This window comes from Daktulosphaira vitifoliae, unplaced genomic scaffold, assembly GCF_025091365.1.
Source record: "Daktulosphaira vitifoliae isolate Bord-2020 unplaced genomic scaffold, ASM2509136v1 Scaffold_5, whole genome shotgun sequence".
Lineage (NCBI taxonomy): Eukaryota > Metazoa > Arthropoda > Insecta > Hemiptera > Phylloxeridae > Daktulosphaira > Daktulosphaira vitifoliae.
Genome location: NW_026099576.1, coordinates 15,099,346 through 15,114,115, shown reverse-complemented (window position 1 = coordinate 15,114,115; position 14,770 = coordinate 15,099,346). Strand labels below are relative to the sequence as shown.

At 25.1% G+C, this 14,770-nt stretch overlaps 1 protein-coding gene across 1 annotated transcript; it reads right to left on the bottom strand.

Annotated features, from left to right (window-relative positions):
• Positions 1-5,751: 5,751 nt before the first annotated feature.
• On the bottom strand, positions 5,752-10,349 carry LOC126907250 (ribosome biogenesis protein WDR12 homolog). Its single transcript, XM_050688374.1, has 9 exons — positions 10,133-10,349; positions 9,566-9,651; positions 9,177-9,399; positions 8,310-8,450; positions 6,846-7,021; positions 6,725-6,786; positions 6,414-6,660; positions 6,097-6,229; positions 5,752-6,032 (listed from the first exon to the last, which is right to left on the bottom strand). The coding sequence occupies exons 1-9, from the start codon at positions 10,207-10,209 to the stop codon at positions 5,891-5,893; spliced, it is 1,287 nt and encodes a 428-aa protein (XP_050544331.1). The 5' UTR covers positions 10,210-10,349; the 3' UTR covers positions 5,752-5,890.
• Positions 10,350-14,770: the final 4,421 nt, after the last annotated feature.

Here is a 14,770-nt window from a genome sequence, read left to right as displayed (position 1 = left end):
TATTGTTACTACAACATCATGATATCTAGAGGGTGTGCAGATATGCCATGACACGGACTGGTGTGTATTATAGAGTTATCCATTTCATTATACTCAACTAAAAAATAACATTGCCCACAAATGTTTGGTTGTAAGCACATAGTTAAGAAAAAATAAGCAATATGTACCCGTTTAGATATTAACATTTTGATCGTTGCACGGCCAAGTTATTGTCTGTGCAACGTGTAGAGAATTTTTTTTACAATGTATTATAGCTTAGGTCTAGAGTAGTTTTATCTACCAGCCACAGCGACCAACGATTTCTCGTTGCAAAATGGTTCGTAAAATCGGATGGAGTGGTGAATGTGTTGTCGACGACCCGTTAAGATAAAGTACTGGACTACATCAGAGACATAAGCTAACGGAAGACTAACACAGCTACTCAGTTGTGTAGTTAAGATTTTGTAATTTAAGCCGAATTTTCAAAATCATTAAATAAAGCCCGCCACTCTAGTATAGAGTTTGATACTTTTGTCATAGATTTTTAGAGTCAGTTATATTGATTAATTAAAAATGTTTTTTGGTAAGAGAAAGATTTTGTCAAATATATGATAGAAATTGGCAAAAGAGATTTTGCGATTTTTCAGTAACCGTTTAGATTTGATAAATCATCCAAAATTTACTAGAAAGAAATTTTTTTCAAGTTTATTTTCAATACCAATTGTTTGGTGATCAACGTAATGATTTGTATAATATAATCAGTCTATGGCATTATTGCATTATAGCTTTTTAATATGTTTAGCATCGTTCATTTTAGACTGCTATAATTGTTCAGCGTGATTTTTGAACAACTTTTGGAATTGACTGCTATAAATAATTGAGATTACAGTTCCACAAGTTCTTCGAAAATTAAACTATTCAGTTATAGCCAACTCGTACAGACTTAAACAAAGTATGCAAAACACGTTTTCCTCTGAGCGGTCGAAATTTTATCACAACCTGATTACAGTGTATAAATCATTAAAGTCAGTCAACGAACTCATTTATTGGTAACCAAAATAAACTTGACAAAATTATTTTTCTAGTGAATTTTAGATGATTACAATTAAGCGATGATAGTTATACTCTCATTAATTTGTATTCTAAGAAAGAAGACATTTAAATTACCTTCAATATGTTAATTGATATCAAATAATATTTTTTACTTTATCTCTTAAAAATTTAATCAATAGTTGTATAAGTTAGTTATTTTAAATTCTGCTGCTATATTTTGTACTTAAAAATATTATCTGAAATATATATTTTTAATTCTTCACTAGCGCTATATAAATATGGATTTAGCCAATTGCAAAATTATGTTTATCCATTTATTTATATTTTTCTGTGTACTTTCTTCTACTCTTCTACCTTAAGGACGTCATTGCGATAATTCATAAATTATCACAGTGACTAGAATAATAATGACTTGAAAATTACAAATTCAACAAAATATAGCTCTCATGGCTACTATTGATGTTTAATAAAGTTATGTCAATAACTTTAAATCAAGCATATTTTAATCATTTTTTTATGCTTTAAGGTAGCCACTTGGTAGTGGATATTAAATATCGTCGTACTTATGATAAGAGCAATTAGGTATCATCGGTGACGTTATAGCGTTTGATAATTACTTTATACAGCCACAACAGCTAACTTGAAATTTTACGATTCCTAGGAGCAAAACATAAATAAAGTTTTAAAAAAAATTACTCACCATTTTAGATGAATGTACAATTCCGACTTCAAACGACGTACAAATAATTATTAATAATCATTAAAACCAAACTAATATTGCTTATAAAAATTACTTATAAATAAAATTATAAATTGTAACATAAATATATGGGGCGTTTATTTATTAATTACCACGATTTCCAATTAAAACAAAAATTGAGTAATTACATATTTTTAGGGGTTGCAAATGCAAACCCGTAGTAGTTATACTACTGGAGACAATAATCATGAAATGTAATTATACAGTGTTTAGTAAGTAAGAAAACAGGTCAATTGTTACAAAAATAGAAAACCGTGTCCTTACTTACTGAACACTCTATGTATAAAACACGGTGAATGACAAAAAACATTTTTTAACAAAATCAATGTTTTTTTTAAACTGATAAATTATTTGAGAGCTCGCGAAAAAGCCAATAATTTCTACAAGGCAAACAGTACCAAAAATAGATGATTTTCTTACTTGATAAAATTCAACTATAAATATCTAAAATCAGAAACAAATAAAAAGTTTAAACACTTGTCTTAAACATTATAAGTACGTTTACTAAATTTATACATGCGTATAAAAAAATTAACGATTTCCATTTAAAAACGAGAAACTATATCATTTTTAATTTGTGTTTAAAATATTGTCACATACGAATCATAAACAATTAAAATTATGATGTACTTGAATAATATTAAGGTAATTATAATAAGTTTATTTATAGTTGATAATTATTTTTTGCAGTGCATATCCTTATTGCAAACTGGCTATGAAAATAATGATGGAAATGTAAATTTATTAAAATGTTCTTATATAATAAGCACTTTAACTCACATGCAATATACAAGTTTAGAATTTCAAGAATTTATAAATGACAAAAAATTTGTCGACCTCGCTAAAATGATCAGTTTATATGAAACTCCGGTAGGCAACCAAATAATTTCATTAAAATACGAAACTGGTGGTTCATCTTCTGAAGTATTGTTACTAACATACTTGTATTTTAATATAATGTATTCTTCCTACACTTTCGAACAAATCGATAATATAAAATGGGAAAATGCAAAAGGTATTTTAAAAACTCACAATTATATTACAGATAAATTAAAATCAGAAATAGCCACTAATGGTTGCCAATACAATGATAACCTTGTATGTGATCAGACTCTACTTAGCAATTATATTCAATTAAGTAAGAAAGAGAGATTTTTAAAACATCAATATAACATTAATAGCATAATGAATTTGATAAAAATAAACAATACTAAAGATAAATATCAATTAAAATTAAACAAGTCCCAATATCAATTGATAGTATTGACCAATTTAAGAACAAAAAATGTTCACACTTTAATGAATAATTATAATTTACAAATAACTTGGAAAAACCATCCAAGGTATTTCAAGAATCTTCTTCTAGAAGCAGAAAAACTGGAATCATGGTCATCCAATCATTTACATTCGTTTAAAGTATATTATAAGAATGTTTTTAATTTTTTGTGTATTATCATGTTAAGATTAACTTGGAAGCATTTTTCGTACATCGAACATCAACACATAACAAATATTATTGAACTTACCAGGTCTTGGTTAATAATATTACAACAATTTGGAAAACTATTACATATCGACAATGTTTCAATAATTAAATCAATAATAAAAAGTATTGAAAATGTAATTAACAGTTTGCCAGAGAAAAAATACAAAGTAAAAACGTTATGGTCGAACTCTATTTCAAATGTTGAAAGACAATTATATGATTATCGAGATAACTACCCAAAAGAATTAATTCGAAAAATTCGAGATATTTTGATACCGATTTGTAAGGATTTAAATTGTGAAATAATTTATAAAATTGAACTAGATGGCAAAGAGCCATTATTTTTGAAAAAAAATAAGTCTTCAAATCATGACCCCACTAATATTAATGCAATTAAATATCACAGTTTAAAAAACACATCCGATTTTATACATTATTTGAACGAAATATTTAAAAACGTAGATTTTTTTGCTATTAATTCTTTCATAAATTATATTAATACATTTAATTAATGAAAATAGTTTTAAATAAGTATAATATTAGCTTGTTATTTTAAGTAGAAGTTTAGCTAAAGAAAATCCTGTAATGTTTAAAACATTTTGATTCAATACTTTATTAGTAAATAGATGTTCGATTATTATTACAGATTTATTATTTATTATTGACCTGTTTTCTTACTTACTGAACACTACAAAAAAATTTATCACGTAGGTTAGTAGTTTTTGAAACTTACGAAAAACTGTATAAAATTTTACAATGTACTCATAGTAAACGCGTTACTCATCTGAAATTAGTTATTAGCTATTATTAATTAGTGACGTCAATAATAATTGTGTATAATAGTGCTATTAATAATTAACAGCACTTAATCATAAAACATTAATGTTAAAAGAATCTAAATGATATTTAATAATTAATACAGTTAATAAATAAATCATAATAGTATAAAAGAAAATTTACAAAAAATGCAAAATATATCCAGTTATAGTCCCCCAGGCTATCTTGGATGATCTTATATCATATCCAAGCAGAGCTACTGGATTTTCGTTACTGCAATAATACTTTAATAGACATTGAAAATAATTCATATTTCTATGAAGTACATAAAATCGGTCATTAAAAAATTGTATATTAATCACAATCGTTTTAAATAAACAATACATTTAGTGTAAATATAGCTTTATCATGTATATGTATAGATATCTCAAATCTAAATGATTACGTTTATAAACTTGTATTTCCTTTTTAACAACTATCGATTTCTCAGATTATGTTAGAAGCATAATTTTATAATTTATCTCTAATGAGTAAAAATAAAATGAAATTATTTTTCTATCATATTATCAAGTTAAAAATAAAGGTTCTCATTTAGAAAGTTAATGTTATGGTTTTTTAAACCTGAAGAGATGAAAAAAAATTATTTAACTATATATTATTGTAGAGTTTTTTGAATCAAACAGTGTTTCATTTACAAAAATTAAAAATTTTCAATAGTTTCCGAGACAATATATGTATTATTCTTAATGATTCACTCTGTATAGAAAGAATCACAAAAATATGAAAAATAAATATTTTACATTGATTTCTTTTTAAAATAATTTTGAGAAATGATAGAATAAATATTTAATAGAAAAATAATAAATAATATTCTATTAATTTAATTAAAAATAGTTAAAATGTATAAATAATTTTTTAAAAAATTTCAAATTGATTATTTTGTAGAATATAATTTTAGTACTAAAAGCTAATTTTAATAATTTGCAATTAAATTTCTATAGCATTTCAAAGTTCCAATTTCAATATTTTTAATTATTCTAGGGTATTAAACAAAATAAAAATAGTGCAATGTTATATTAAATATTTATGTAGTGCCTACCTAAATTTTACTATTATTGTAATTTCCATGAAATTATATATTATAACAAGTGCTCTTGATCATTTTTAATATTATTGTACAAAAATTATCTGAAAATGATCTCTAAATTCTGAATTTCATTTTTAGTACAATTTATCAGAGTATAAAATAAATATGAAATACTATAAAAATTGTCTTCATTATTAATCTGCTAAATTGTAAATATTTTATATGAGTTATAATAATAATTACAAGTTTTGTGTACAAATGAAGTGATGGAAGGCAGGAACAACAAGGAAGAACTAAGAAATATTTAGATGCTATAATAGTAAATAAGAAAAATATTCTTAATTAAGAAAAGATTAGATCATATAAGCATAGATAAGATAAAATGTGTAATCTTTGATATAAGTAGAATTTGGTTTATATCTTGGTTTATACATATCTGTATAAATCAATATGATGATCTGTATGAATGTTTTAATGAAAAATTGTAAATTTTTTATAATTATGTATTAAATTATACTAGTGTTGCAAAAAAAATGAATAACAAATTTAATGAAAGCATTGATGTTTTTAGGATATACACCAACAAGAAAGATTAAATTAACAATAATCTAAATATTTTTCAGACTACGTTGCCATAAAAATGTTTTATTATATAACACTCAATGATGATAAATATTAAGCACAATGGTTTATATAATTATAATACAAATTTATCAGAATATAAATAAAAATCAACAAGTCAAAGTCTTTAACTACTAACAATTTTTTTATTTTTGAAAATTCTTACAGTGTTATCAGCACCACCTGATAAAATAAATTCATTGTTTGACCAATCACTGCATAATACTTTTTCTTCGTGACCGACTAGTTCAAATAATGGAACTTTTGGACTAAATAAAATAAAATAGAACGTTATGCATTAACATAAATTATATCAACTCTAAATAGTATTACCTTCTTGTATCCCACATTTTCATTTGATTGTCATATCCACCCGAAACAAATTGATATTGGTCTATTGTAGACCATTTAACTGTAGTAACCCATTGTTTATGAGATGAATAAGTATTTTTTACCAATGAACCCTCTACAAGGTAGTAAAATATTTATTAGGACAAAATTTCTTAAACAACAGTATATTAATATTTTATTATTCAGTAAAATAAGTGAATAATATTTTAATTGTTTAAATAAAGCTTTCATAATAAAAAAATTGATCACATACAATATCAATAAAGGTTATACAAATATAATCATTTTAAGTTGCATACCTTTACACCTAAGATCATACAAACGTATGTGTCTGTCAGATGAACATGTAATTACTGATCCAGTCAATTGTGAATAATCATGATCAAAAAATGATTTATTACCAACAATTTCTGTCTTTATTCCACCTATCTCACCATCCCAATGTTTAATAGTATGATCCCATGACGCCGTTAAAACATCTGAGTTATTAATGAAATGTACAGATGAAATATTCTCTTTATGGCCTTTTAATGTCATAATAGGAGGCTAAAATAAAAAATAAACAAATAAATAAATAATTCAAGAAAAAAATAATTTTTTATATGATTACCATGACTTTAATATTAGATTTCTGTCTTTTTGCAGGTAAATCAACAGGTTCAAAATTAGGATCTGCAAAATAGTTGATTTTATTAATTATATGAAATTTTCAATTTGAATATTTATTTTACCAGAAGACCAAATTTTTAACATAGCATCCCAACCACCAGTTGCAAATCTTGTGGAATCTGGACTAACACTAATACATTCTACAGCTCTCTCATGACCACGGCCAATTTGTAGACAGTTTGTAGTTCCATTTTTAATATCCCAGTCCCATACCCTAATTGACTGATCTTGAGAACCACTGAATATATAACATTTATAACATTTAAAATTAAAATAACTGTAACTATAATGCAAGACAATCATTTTCTCGGAAACTATTGAAAATTTTAAATTTTTGTAAAGGAAAATATTTTTTGATTCAAAAAACTACAATAATATGTAATTAAATAATTTTTTTTTCATCTTTTCAGAGTTATAAAACCAGTATTATAAAAACCAAATTAGTGATGAACTTCTATTTTTATTCTAAATCATAAAGCAATTTTTAAAAACAAACAGTCGATCAGGTAAAAAAAATTGCTTGTAATTTTTTTTTTATAGTACTATCAATTTATAAATAGAGGTTCTCATTGAAGAAAGTTGATATTATGGTTTTTTAACTCAGAATGTATGAAAAAAAAATTATTGAACTACATATTATTGTAAAGTTTTTTGAATCAAATAATATTTTCCTTTACAAAAATTAAAAATTTTCAATAGTTTACGAGAGAATGAATATCTTATCCTTAACAAATCACCCTGGATATCTCTCCATAATCAAAACTGTCATAATTAAAGAAGAAAAATAATTTTTTTATCTAAAATATCTAAAAAATTTCAGTAGAATCACTATTTGATGATCTTTAATAGTTTTAATTTAAGTAATGTAATATATATATTTTTTTCACAAACATTCTGACAGATAAAACTATCTCATTTTGACAGTAAATAGTAAAGATATATTTTGTAGCGAGTAGTATAAAATTTTTTATATAATAAGAAATTTCTTATTAAAAATATATAAAATTAAAACACAAGATATTACACATATGACAGGTATTAACAAATTTTAAAAAATACAGGAAAATAATTAAAATCCATAATATGTATTTAATGTCCTTGAGGATTTTAAAGTTCCTTTACTTTTCTAGGTTTTCAGTTTTAAGTCAAAGTTAACTACGCAGTAAAAATAGAAGAACATATCTCAATACAAATGTCTCTTAACTCTATTTTTGGGACAATAATTTATATCATACATAGTAGTTATTTTTTCAAAAAGTAATATTATGAAAAAAACTTATAACAGATTCTGTTTGGGACACATTCATGTTCATTATATTATTTATAAGTCATCTACATAATAATAAGCATTAGAAGGGTTCGAAGTAAAAAGGGGATAAGAAACAATTTTGGTAAAAATGATAAACTTAAGTCAAAATTTGTTTATAAATAATTTATAGATAAACTGAAGAAATTCATATTTAATATGATGTTGTTTTAAACTGCAAAAGTATAAGTACATAAAATAAATAGTTTAAAATAATTACCTAACAAATACAGCAGATTCATCTGACATTGATACCCATTTTACAGCTTTAACTGGTCCTGTATGTCCAGCAATACCAATTTTATGTTTACCTCTATTGTTCCACACATGAATTGAGTTATCATAACATCCTGTTATTATCCTATGATAAACATACGATTAGATAAAAATTTATATTATTCTTCTTCTTCTTCGCCTTAATCCCAACTACTTGCAATCATTATACTACTCATTCTCTGCTCTACTTTGTTATCAACCGCCTAACACTCTGAATCATACATCAAAGCTGGCCTTATTACAGTTTTGTAGAATTTACCTTTCATCCTCATTGGAATTTTTTTATTGCATAAGACGCCAGACACTTCAACCACCCGCACTTATTTCTGTGTCTTACATCCTTGTCAACACCACCACTCTATTGCACAACTGACCCTAAATACTTAAAACTCTCCACCTCTACAATCACGTTCTTATATTTCTCTAGTAATTTCATCTATCACTATAGAGAGTAAGTAAGGGCTTAAAGCAGAACTTTGGTGCACTCCTACTCTTACCCGAAAACCTTCTGATACTCCTCCTACGCTTTTTACCCTGGTACAAGTGCCATCATACACATCTTCTATTATATTAATGTACTTTTTTGGGACTCTTTTTCTCATTAATGCCCACTTTAAAACCTCTCTCGGAACTCTGTTATACGCTTTCTCCAAATTTATAAATACCATACATAGCTTTTTATTCTTTTACCTAAACTTTTCTATTAGTTGCCTCACACAAAATACTCGCTCTATTGTTGACTTACCAGGCATAAATTTGTACTATTTTAAACATTAAAAATTTGTATTATTCATTAAACTATTTATCATACCAAGAACCCATAGAATGTATGGCAGATACCCAATCATCATGAATAAGACAATCTTTCGGCTCAGGAGATGGAGTGGCTTCCATATACTCAACCACCACTGTACTTTCACTAGATACATTTTTTTGTGTCAAATGAATATCTAATGGAGTACGTAATAGTTCATCATTAACTAAAAAGTCAAAATCTACTTTTTTTAAAGTTCCATTTTCATCAGATAATTTATCTAAAAAAAAACATGTACATAAAATGAAATGACCATCTCAATATAGAACATTAACCAATAGTAATGCCTCATGATATAGTGAAATATTCAATAAAAAATGTATTATATTTTGTTAAATTTACGAAAATGTGTGAAGCAAGTAAATATAAAACTTCAATAAACTAACCTTTAAGTAACTCATTAACAAGGTTATTAAGATTTACACATTGAATTTTTGAATCAACTGCAAAAGGAAAATCTGGTACAGCATATCTAAAATATATTTAACTAAATTAAATTTTTTTTTTTTAAGTTAAAGCTAAATAAAAAATGCCTATTTATTTAAGTTTTAATGGTTAAAAATGACAACACAATATCTATAAAATATATATATGGCAGTTTAATCATTATTTATTCAATGTTTTCATCAACATTTCAAAGATTACTCAATCTATTATTGTTGTTTAACTAATAAACCTAAAAAAACACAACACTGGTAAACTTTCATAAATAATATGGCAAAGTATAGTATATATTCATATGTTCTAAGCACAATATGAATTTTTCTTTTTATAAATTATTTTATTAACACATAAAATTTTTAGACAGAAGGAAACAATATTCCCTATTTTCAAAGTGTGGAATGTGAGACTGATACACATATGAATATATAGATATAATTTGCAAGATTTAAACCAAACATGAAACTTAAAGCATTACTAGTTATTATTGGTCAAAAATTTACTGTACTTACTTTTCTTGTTTGGTTATAAATTTTATTTGTATTTGAGAACCCAAATCGTTTTTATTTTTAGATTTATCCATGACCATTATATTTATAAATATCGAAAATTAAAAAGGATGTTACAAAAAAACAATGAAACAGTAATATCTTCAATAAATGTACATGGCGTTACTGCAAACTGTGTTTCATTTATTGACTGTAAGCACGTGCAACGCTCATCTAATATCATTTGATTATTATCGTTATCAAATCCTTATCTCAATTCTTTTTAGCTGATAAATGTGTGACCAACCACAATCTCTATTAGAGTTACAAAATTAATATTATTTTTATTATTATTATTAGAGTTCGAATAGTGATGTACTAATTGGAAATAGCAAATAATGCTAGGAGCTTTCTTACGTTGTAAACATGGCTGCACACATGAGATAGAACACGTTAGAATAATAAGCGACTTATGCAAAATTTTGTAATAATCAAGTTTATATTAGTAAAATAATTAATTGTATTGTGCACAATTAAAATTTTATATATGATGCTTTTTCTATTATTCGCATTAATTCTACTATTGAAATTTTGTTTATTTTGTAATAAAAAAAATATACAATTAAACATGAAAATAAAATACATTTAGTACATTTTAATATATAAGGTTTAAAAATATTTTCAAAATATATTCAATATTTAAACAGTATTTAACATATGAATGTTTACTCAAAATTATTTCTCACCCAGATATTACTCAATTTAAAATTTCATGTTACACTAATATCAAATTTTATATTATGTATAATTTTTTAATATACATTTGTACATATATAATTAATTATAAAATAAACTAGATTGAATATAAAAATATTCAGAAACTCGTAAAATTTATTAAATAATAATTTATAAACATTTAAAATTAAGTATTAAATATAATTATTAAAAAATAAATGTTTAGTAATAATTCTTTTTGATTCATTTAATAAGAGTAATAATGAAAATACGAACGAAAAACATCCACAAATGAGTGGAAAACAACAGTCGTCAAACGTTTGAAAAATAATCAAACTCTGACTTATGTGAAACTCCGTAAGGAGCGATTGCGACCCGTTTTAATTTGACAAAATGTATTCGATAAGATTATCATAAAAAACGATACATTTAACTGAAATGAATGTTAACTATGTAGTGTTCACAGAGCTATGAATACTTTAAGTGGGAATTGAACCCAGTGGAACGGTTTAGGTTTTCATGAGCGTTTATAAGGAAACTGTTAGTATGTACTCGGTTTTAGCATCAATTTATGAAAATAGTTTAAACAAAGTAAACAATAGCCTTGTTTTACTTTTCACTTAAAGAAATAATAAAAATGAATAACTCGGCCATGGACAATGGAACTGTTCGAGTCACGAATTACTTTTCTTTAAATTCAATCAATTAAACAAACTTATTAAATATATCTCATAATATCACAAATTTTACAATTACACACGTTAAAAAATTAAACATAGTTAGTCCATTTAGTTCTATATTAGGACATGTAGTTTATACTTATAATAGATGTTAACTTTTTCATTCTATGAGAGTTTGCCATAAATTTAGAATACATACAAACTACGTATTCCAAAAACAAGCTACAAAAAAAAAAAAAACAGATTTTTAAAACTTAAAACTTAGTAATCGCTATTTATACATTATCACTTGTTAAGTTTGTTATATCCCAATCATAGAATATTATTAGAAAGTACCTAGTAATCGAACACTAATATTTGTGATTTCTGCTCAATTTAAATAAATTTTTCATTTAAAAAATTGAATTTGTCCAAAAAATTAGAGCAATAACCTTCGAATAAAAAAGATAGGGTCTTTGAGAAAGTCTACTTGTATAAGAGTGTAAATGAGAGTTATGAGTGCCTCATAACTTAAAAATTTACTTAAAACTATATAAAACTAAATTAAAATTTTTTGGAAAACTATCTTACTATATCAATTGTCTCACGCTTAAAAGCGGTAAGTGCACTTTTTAAAATTTTGCAGGCGCTCTATTTAATAAATAATACCATCATAGCACTTTTTGTAAATTTAAAATTTTGAAAAACTGTAATACAGTAGAGTTATAAAACTGAATAAAAATTTAACTAATTATTGGTGTATAAAATGTATTATCTCTTAAAATGTATATGTATAGCTACATGTAGTGGTTTCTAATATTTTTCATCAAATGTTAGCCGTGACCAGAGGCAGATTCAGGGTATGACGCAAAGAGCATAAAACATCTCCTTTAACTATCATTGCCCAATTAAAAAGAGTAATTTAATAAAATTAGCAAAACATTGATTTTGACGTTTAAAAAATGTTTATGATTTGATAAACACTACCAGTAAACACTTTAGGTTAGGTCTCTTAATTTTTGAATTGTACACAATTTATTCGGTAATAAAAACAAAAGGCGTATATTTCGAGGAATAAAAAAAAAAAGTTTAATCTTTATAAAAGTTGACAAATTTTGTATATAGAATGGTTACTTTTTTAAATAATATAAATAAATAACATTAATTCAATAACATCAAAGAAAAACATTCATTTTTTTAGAGATTTATTTTAATTAAGTTCTCCAAGACCACCACGTTGCCGAAAGCAGCTTTAGACATAATCTGACAACATTGTTATCTCTTGGTCCCTCTCTCTCTCTAAATGGCGCACCCATCAAAGCTTGACGGGACGTCTTGTAGTGCCATCCTTTCATAATGGATCTTTCGCGTCCATTCTGAACTCATGAAATTTCTGCTCCATACCCCTTGGAAATTTTCGGCAGTGGTCATCTGGAGAAGAGGGATCAACATACTCAACAGTGTAGCCGGATTTTGCCTATCGGCAACGCGGCGGTCTTGGAGACCTTTATTTTAAATCAGGGATAGAAACCGGACCGAAAAAGACCGGTTGGAACCCAAAACCTTCAACATATGTGCGAACTCGTTATGACTGAAACCTTAATTTTTAAAAAATTGGGTCATAACCGAAACTCAATTAAAAAGATAAAAAAAATGCATTTTTAAGTTTTTTTAGATTTTTAATGATTTAGGTATTTTTAAGGCTATTAAAGGGCGTGATGTGGCATAATGGACCTTACAAATGTTGATAAGACTAGTGTTAAGCTACATCTGCCGTCATACTGTACGGATAAGTGACTATAATTTTCGTCAAAAATATTTTTGGGTAATCACACAAATTACTTAATATTTTTGATTGTATGTTTATAATTATCACAACGTATAATAATTCATTTTTTTCAATTAATATACATATTATAACACAAAAAAAACATCAACTATTGAAAAATAAGTATCAATATTTTAGTTGAATAAAAAAAAAGACGTCTTAAACTTGTTGAATGATCTTAAAATGAAAAAGAAGTAAAGAAGATGTAAGTTTAAGAAAGATGTAAGATGTAAACCCAACTTAATCCTATTTGAAATTTAAATCGTTAATATGTGCAGTAAGTGTGATCATACTACTCGTATTGCTATCTTCTTATTAATCAATAATTGTGTTAATTATTATAGATTATTTTATTATACAATCTTAGACAAATTTTATTATTACATTGAAATATACATTAAATCTGGAGATTAATTGAAAATGAGTATCATTTAAATATATTTAAAAAATATCGTAAGAAAGTTCTAACTTTTAAAAAGTTCTTCTTTATTCACCAAACCTGTGCATGTCTATAATATAACTTTAAAAGATACTTAAAGAAACAACAACAATACTGAAGGATGGAATCACAGGTTTTCTAAGTTGTGTAGACAGAACCATCCAACGCATTGGATATTGGTGAATAAAATTCGTTAAGAAAAAGTAGGAGATAATAAAAACTCGAATTGTATTTTCTATACAATTATTTCCGATTAAAGACAGTTTTTCTCAGTAGTATACAAAAAAAAAATACGGTTAAAATAACCATATGAACGGTTAATATAGTAAAAACTACAATTGAGGCAGTTGGAATAACTGAAAGTTGGGTTAATATGAACATATATGAAAAATATGAACAAATAATATCTATAATCACAACAAAGAAGCTTTTAAGCAATTAAAATTTAAAAGAGCGTATGATAGATAACAGCAAGAGATATCTTTTAATATTCCTGTTATGTCCGTGTATTTTGGTAACGCCTTAGAATACCATTTATTACTTAAAAATGTTAAGTATAGGATTTTTATAACTACCTGACTTATGAAAATGTTTAGGTAAACATCAAAGATAAAATAATTTAGTACATTTTAATATTTAAGGCTAAAAATATATTTATTTAATATTTTAACAGCGTTTAAATTTTATTATTCTATGTATGGTTACTCAACATTTTTTTTCACCCAGATATTACTCAATTTAAAATTTGTTGCAATAAGATAATATGTTATTGTAACATTAAATTTATATATATAGTATATTAGATAGAATTTAATGATATCGAGAAGCAAATAAGTTGATTAAATAATATTTGAAAAACGTTTGAAATAAAAATTAATTATAAAAATGAAATTTTAATAACAATTAATTTGAGTATATTTAATGAAAATCAAATCAAATATAAATTAAAGTATAACTAAACGATTAATTATTGTTAACGTTAACTGAAATACGAATGTTAA

Bases quoted from the DNA above. Each gene is read 5' to 3' on its own strand.
- LOC126907250 (XM_050688374.1), bottom strand. From the start codon at position 10,209: ATGGTCATGGATAAATCTAAAAATAAAAACGATTTGGGTTCTCAAATA. The intron at 8,451-9,176 runs GTATGATAAATA...TGTTTATCATAG, and splicing joins ATACATTCTATGGGTTCTTG to GATAATAACAGGATGTTATG. The intron at 6,661-6,724 runs GTAATCATATAA...TTTTTATTTTAG, and splicing joins AATCTAATATTAAAGTCATG to CCTCCTATTATGACATTAAA.